At 35.7% G+C, this 7,500-nt stretch overlaps 2 protein-coding genes across 3 annotated transcripts in view; one reads left to right on the forward strand and one right to left on the reverse strand.

Moving 5' to 3' along the window:
• LOC138038315 (striated muscle preferentially expressed protein kinase-like) overlaps positions 1-7,500 on the reverse strand; it is a 390,347-nt gene that overhangs the window by 311,966 nt on the left and 70,881 nt on the right. The window lies entirely within an intron of this gene.
• The window catches only part of LOC138038278 (uncharacterized), a 26,010-nt gene that overhangs the window by 8,129 nt on the left and 10,381 nt on the right, over positions 1-7,500 (forward strand). For both annotated transcript variants that reach the window (XM_068884072.1, XM_068884078.1), the window contains exons 5-6: positions 1,141-1,221; positions 7,159-7,500. The exon at positions 7,159-7,500 is cut by the window's right edge and continues 69 nt beyond it. In XM_068884072.1, coding sequence (XP_068740173.1) covers positions 1,141-1,221; positions 7,159-7,500 — 423 coding nt within the window. The remainder of the gene's footprint in view (positions 1-1,140; positions 1,222-7,158) is intronic.

Raw genomic sequence — 7,500 nt, forward strand, 5'->3', positions numbered from 1 at the left:
TGAAAGAGAATTAAGACAAAATGATGGTTGACTATAATCTGCCAGGGAAAATACTAGTGCAACTTGTTAGGAGTAGACTGACCAGTAGTTCCTTCACAGTCAGTCAAGTTGCTTGTTTGCATTGTGCAAGCAAGCTTAAAGAACTCAGGGGAGAATTGATGGTTGAGTTGTGGCAGAAACAGGCAGGTCAACAATACTTTTTTATTGCCTCTGAATGGACAGCAGCAGTCTACACTTGTAGTATCAAATTCAGTGTGAAGAGATCACAACTTGACTGAATGATCACTGTCACTAACTGATTTCACACCCTAATAATGAGACAATTAGTATCAAGAGCGTCTGTCATTTGTAATGATTTATTGTGGTACAGTACGTTAAATTGTCACAAAAAAATATTAGACTTCAATGGGATACTGCTTGAATTAAATTTACTATTTTTAATTAGTGGAAGAATAATATGCTGTAAGTGACAGGACTGGTCGGCATATCAGGATTCGTTTTTACAACTACCAGATATTACATTAACTTCACGTTAACTGTTTGGAAGGCATAATAACCTTTCCTTTCTTCTGCTAGTTTATTCCTGTTTTAGCTGTAGACTAATCTTGGCTAGAAATTAAATTATTTTATTAATGCTAATTACCACTTGTTGTCTGATATAAACATGGTACTTTGCACAAGGCAAAGCAAACTGTGGCTTTCCGTACATGTACATGTATTTACACTGAGATGTACATTAAAAGTTGAATATCTTTCAACATTTCCTAAAAGGGTAACAGGAAACTGACCACATTCATTAACAGTGAATGCTGCCATAAACAGGTAAAAGTACTTTTTTAAAATAAGTAATCATTTAGGATTTTAACAAAACAGAATGGTGTTGCATGGATTAAAAGGAGTGGACCTCTCTAACTTACATTCTCAACATCAATTGATTATCATGCAGGTATAAAAGAAGGTGGCAGAACCTTGCTAAAAGTGGACATCAGTTTTGTATGAAAGTGATAGACCTTGCAGCAAAATGGTTAATTCATATCTAAAAAGGAAATGCCCATTTGCTAGGACTTTTAAATCAGCAGAAAGGATTATTTTTTCCACAATTAGAACTTTATAAATTTACGTATTATTTGGTCTTTACAGGAATGGATGCAAATGAGATAAGGCAAAAATCAAAGCCTGCAGTGACATCTAGAGAGGAACGTTCTTTGCATGAATTTGGAGGTAGGAGAAGTATTTTGACAGTGCCAGTGTGAGCTAGCTGACAGAGGAGTTCTCCCTTTGCCAATTTCCTTTCTGCCAATGCACTTGTACCGATGTATGGTCAGTCATTCCCCACAAAGTTTGCCATCTAGCAGCAAGCTAAGCCCCCTGCAATACATAGAAGCATTTTAGTGATGGGCAGAAGGAGCAATAATTTGCAGTTATGTTAAGTTCACATTAAAACCCTACGTACATTAAAATACCTGCGAAGAGATAACATACACATAACATACATAGCTTCCAAGCACTCTTCTTATGCTACAACAATTTATATAATGTAATTGGCTAGGTTTCCAATTGTACCAAGACTGTCAATTTTTGAGAGGTTTAGGTTTTTTCTTTTCGTCATATTCTAGATCACAAAAATGTTGTAAGAAAATAGCCCAATTTGTGAACTCAAGATAGTCGCTTGTTGCTAAGAAGTTTAAACTGGAAGACAATTAGTTTGGAGGCTTTTGTACAACAGAAAGGGGTTTCATAAACCGCATTCCAGTTTATCGACTCAGGGAATTCCAGGTTGCAATCTACGATCCATAATTTTGTTTTGGCCTCCGCTGGGGCTAGTCTGCTCTAAAGGGAACCTCCACTAAAATAAGAAAATAACTTCAAACCACACAACATAATGTTAACAATTAAAATTGTTCAAACTTTTTCCAATGAAAGTTTTTGTATCCGTAAAAAAAATGAATTTCAAAAACGCTTGTTTTGGCATTTGCGACGTGTCATGGTTGCCTTATTGTTCTGACACAAAGATCGATTGTTCTGGAACAAGAGGGCAACCATGACACGTCACAATTATTCAAGATGGGGGCGCCCGGTAAATTTGAGAGCCAAAATAAGCGTTTTTGAAATTTATTGTTCTCGAATACTAACGCTTCATTGGAAAAAGTTTGAGCAATTTCAATTGTAAACATTATGTTCTGTGGTTTAAAGTTATTTTGTTGCTTTAGTGGAGGTTCCCTTTAAACTGATGAGTTTGTTATACACAAGTTTATTTGGCTTACTGGCTTGAAAGAATTTAACGGCAAAAGTGTCGTCTTCATTGGTATCTGATGGAATGTCATTTCCACGTAAGAGTTTTCTTTGGGGCTTTATTGCAGCTATGATGCCATAAAAGTAAGATAATTTATTTTTATGTTGAAGCACTCCCTGAACTCAGCTGAGGAAAGAAAACTGTTTTCATCTTTTATCAAGTGTCTAACTTCACATACCCCTTTCGTAGCCCACCTTTAATTTATAATAAATTGGACTATTTCCCACTTTATTTAGAGATTCATTGACCGAAGTTACAATGTATGTTAACATTGAAGCTAATTTCCGACCATATTTGCAAAACTTTGAACAGAAAAGTATCAGATATTTTATAATATATAATGCTTGAAACTTCCATAGATTTAGTTCTTGCCAGCTATAACACATTTTGAGCAGCTAGAGAGTAATAGGCACGGCGACAGTAGACATGAAATTAGGTTAGTTTAATTTGTCATTTCCTTATAGTGCTACTATGACGAACTTCGCATCTTTCCTATCTAAGCCATTTTTAGGCATAAACATGTATTCGGCATGAGTAGAAGAATGCTGTTTACTATTTTCAAATATCTCTTTTTGTTCCAGAGATATTCAAGTTTATCCTTTTAATGGGTAATTCCACGGTAATTGAGACATACACTTGTAAAAATTAGCATTCACTTAAAGGACAGTATAACTGTATATCTAGACTCATTATACATAGATTGTTATGAAATTGTACTTTTTGGTTGTCAGCGGAATGATTTCATGGCATAAATTATCATTAATTAATCAATTCAGCCTGTTTGGCCGTCACAGAGGGGACATGCACAAATGACCATGGGAAATCTATCTTGAGAGGAAATCTAGTAAAAACTGTCAGGACATTTACTTATTTACTTAGACTGTTTAAGTTAATGATTTCTCCCTGATTTTGTCTGAAGAAAGAGATCAAAGCCTATGTCCAAAATTGAATTGTCCCCTCTGTGACAAAAATAGGGATAAAAATTATTATCTCTTCAAAGCAATTGGTAATAATTGTACAAAATTCCGTTAACAGTTGAAGTATGGGCTGACAAACTTACAAGGTGTGGAGGAGTTCTTCTATTTCTCTTTTCTTAGGATAGGTGTGAAAACTTTCAATGTCACGGAGGTGATCTTTTTGTCACAGAGGGGACTTTGTGTCACAGAGGGGACTGTTCTGTCACAGAGGGGACATTTTTTGTGAACAAAAAATTGTCACGGAGGGGATCTTTTTGTCACAGAGGGGACTTTTTTGACACGGAAGGGACTTTACTGTCCAGAACGGACATATATTTCTTGGAGGAAGAATTATTATTTTGAAAGAGAAATTACTGCTATTGAAGATAAACTGTTTTAATCATCCATAATGTCCTCACATAAAGAACAATAATACTTAACTTAGCCAAAATGTGCAGTTAATCAGTGGAAATATTGGATTTATTAAGTTCTCATGAATTATTCGTAATAAAGAGCAGTTGTTGAGTAGTTCAAAATGAGTTCAAGCAAAGAGAGGACAAAGAAATACTGTACAGGGAAAGACTGAGGGAAAATGAAGAAAAGTATGAGGTGGTTAAAAAGAAGGACAGAGAAAGGAAGAAAAAGGATTATTTGAAGAAGAAAGCCAATCAGCCTGAAGTTTTGAGAGCCAAGGAAAGAGAGAAGAAAAGAAGGCAAAGGAAAAAAAATATCAGACTTGATCAAGAAAACAGGCAAAACTTGTAGTCAAGTAAGCCCTCAGACGTTTGGAAAAGCACTCAGTAGAGCAAAGAAGCACCTGCTAAAATGCCCTGAAAGAAAAGTGCAAGTGTTAGCAACGATTGTCCAAGAAAACGGAAGGCGGTCGTTGATTTGTGTGGCAACAACTTTAAGCGAAGAAAAGAGTACAGCAAGGACAGAAAGAAAAGATGTGATGCTCTCACTGATGATGAGATACAACAGGTGCAGAATTTCTATTTAAGAGAGGACATCAGCAGAATGCTTCCAGGGAAGAAAGATTATGTGTCTGTCAAACTAGTTGATGGTAAAAGGGAACACAGGCAAAAGAGGTTGCTATTGTTTAAAATTGGAGAAGTGCATGAGCTTTTCAAGGAAGAAAGCAATGTTCAGATTGGCAAATCCAAGTTTGCAGAACTCCGGCCACCCCATGGCAGGTCATACCATCATCTGCATTTGACCATGAAGTATGCATTTGTAAGTATCATGGAGTTCAGGTAGGGAGGTATTACGCAGTTGACAGCTTTGTTGAAGTTAAATTCTTGCACAGCAAAGGCTCCACCACCTATGACTGGCCAAGAACTGATGATGTGGACAGGGTACACTGTAGTTGCATTTTTTATGGTCCTGTCTTACTTGTGGGCAATCAGCCTTTTACTATTTCAACTCAGCGTGAAGTTGAGAAAGTGCACCTTTTCATTAGAAAGCAGCACAAACTTTAAGCAGTGCATGCTAATAAAGAAACTTGGATGAGTGGTAACACGAAACTCTGAAAAATATGCTGGAAGTAATCTTGTACAAAATTTTATCACATTAGCCATTGCTAGTAAAACTACACCATTCATACAAGTCATGTTTGTAAACAACATGGAAGATCTGCATAGGTCCATAAGTTTATATTTTACTAGCATGGTAAAATGTACACTGACATTTGCTTTCATAGAACAGTGTACATCATATACAATTGACTGTATTGCAAGTTATGTTCAGAAGTTGTTCTTGCCTTTTTTGATGTACAGCACTTTCATTCAATGAACAACTTACATTCAAAATCATCTTACATGATTGTACTGGTAGTTACATCTGTACATGTATGCATAAATGAGGTCAATACTTTCAGGAAAAAAAATTATCACCTCAATTCTGTGTTCAGTCATTGTTGAGAGAGAGACACTTAAATTATTGATGTATCTGAGCTGTTTGTATTTTTCAGATTATACAAGACTTTATAAGACTTCATGGAAGTTGCAGATTGGAAAGTGTCTTGTTTTTGTTAGGACAAGGTCTTAATGAGCCTTTTACAGTACAGTGTCTTTTTCAATTGCCTAGCTTGTCAGAACCTAATATTTCTAAATAAAATAAAACAAAAATAATCAGAAAGTGACCCTGTTTGAGAAGGAATGCATTATTAAAAGAGTGTGCAACATTTTTACAGATACATGTATATATAATACATCTCAAGGAGGTTTTGGTTATAACACCAGACAAGTCTAGTATCATTGTTTTACTTAAACACTTTGCTACAGAGAAGATTGCAGGGTGGCTATTAATGACCGCTATCTATTAGACAAGAGGTACCCTCCGTGACAGTCCCCTCTGTGACAATAACTGTCATCATCCATTATTATCTGTGCTGTATCAGAGAGCAAGAATGTCTTTTCCATCAATGCAGTTTAATTGTTGATTAACATAAAAATCAAATGTGCACTTAAGTGTTGTTGCTGCTGGTTTACATTCACAGGATTTTTAGCCTAGTTTTTAAATTTCAATTTTCTTTGGTTTTCTGGTCCCCTCCGTGACAGATTGAATAAAGGACTAAATCTTGCCAGATGTGACAGAAATAATTTTGAAAGGATTTGATAAAGAAGAGTCATCAGTTATTTAATCATTACAAGTCCACAGTGAACTAAACTAAATTTGGCAAAAGGAGCTATTTATGGTATTGTTTTCTGAGATGTCCCCTCTGTGGCATGCAAAATATTGTGGAATTACCCTAATATGCAAATTAGTCAAGTGATGATGTCATAAACTTATTAATAACCAAATATTCATCAACTAGGATGAAAAAGATATCTCAGCCAATTTGTATCAGAAATGCTTGATTCTTTGCAGTGAGGTTCTAGAAGATGTGCTCCACAATATGAGCATACCAGTTTGTTACTATGGCAACAAACTGGGTTCCAGACCTCCCTGATGTTAAAAGTTTTGCTGGCCACCTTTGGCGTTCTATTTTGATATTTGCCAATGGTGTCTCATCTGCAGGATCTACGCATATAAATATTTTAGGTCAAGTTTGTGGCCTTCTTAAATGTTTTTCTGGGTTAGGATCACCAAAAATATTGAAATCAGATTGGAGGGGACTGGAAAAGAGTGAGTTGCCATGGGAACCAATTTCTTTATAGCTACTAAGTTTCAATGGTCTCAGCAGCAAATTGACCGAGATAGCTCTGTACATACATTGTACTTGATGTTATATTGGGTTGAGTGAATGACGTCATCAATCATCTCATTTGCATATTAATTTTACACATTTTTCAAACGTAAATATCTCTGGAACCAATGCAGATATTTCCAAATGGTAAACAGCTTTTTTAATCTTTCCTAGAATTCTATGTGATAAACCTAATAATTCAAGGGATAAAAATTTGATCATAGTAGCACTTTATGAGTACATACTTTTGTTTAAGTACTAAGAAAATCGAGAATCCTTGATTAAAGCAGTGATGACGGGTGGGGTATTTCAACTTAGGTTGAATAAATAGGATTCTATTAATCTGATAATCTTTCCTTCTGAGTTAATAAGACATCACTAGTAAAAGATATTGTGTACTTCAAGCTTGATCACTTGCTGTTGGAATAACCCAAATAACAATTTACTTTCTGTGTAAGAGAATCAGCCCTCATTCCCGATGGACTGAGTGAGGGATTGCATCTGTTGATGGTCAATGTAATATTACGACGCTAGAACTACAGAAAATCGTGTACATTAAAGGACTTTTGAGCTCAGTCATTTGAATTTACTTTCCCTTTTAGTGTGTGATTAAACAGAGTTTTAATGGACTTTTGGCCTACTGTAAAGAAATTAATTTTGTCCTACCATGAATATCATTAATTTTGATCACCGTGAATTTACAAGGTCTAATCTCATTTCAGACACCCTTATTAAGCTCCTAATCAGTGTATCAGACCTAAACGAAGAACAAGAGGAAGAAGTCTATAATATTCTAGAAACCCAAGTCAAAAGTTTTGTGAAATCCCGTGACTATTCCTCAAATAAACGGAAAGGAGTGAGCGCCTTGACTGATTTTATCCACAAAGCTTACGATGTATCCTTAGTGGCTGTCAACATGGGCTCTCTTGAAATCATTGTGGAGTGCCCAACCTTAAAAAGTCTTGAGCATCTGTGGAATGATTATCTCTCTGGTCACCTCAGTAAAGTGGCAGAACGATACCTTGTGACAGATGAAATGAAGAAGAAACTTGGACTGGAGACAA

The sequence above is a fragment of the Montipora capricornis genome, chromosome 1 (assembly GCF_036669925.1).
Source record: "Montipora capricornis isolate CH-2021 chromosome 1, ASM3666992v2, whole genome shotgun sequence".
NCBI classification, from domain to species: Eukaryota; Metazoa; Cnidaria; class Anthozoa; order Scleractinia; family Acroporidae; genus Montipora; species Montipora capricornis.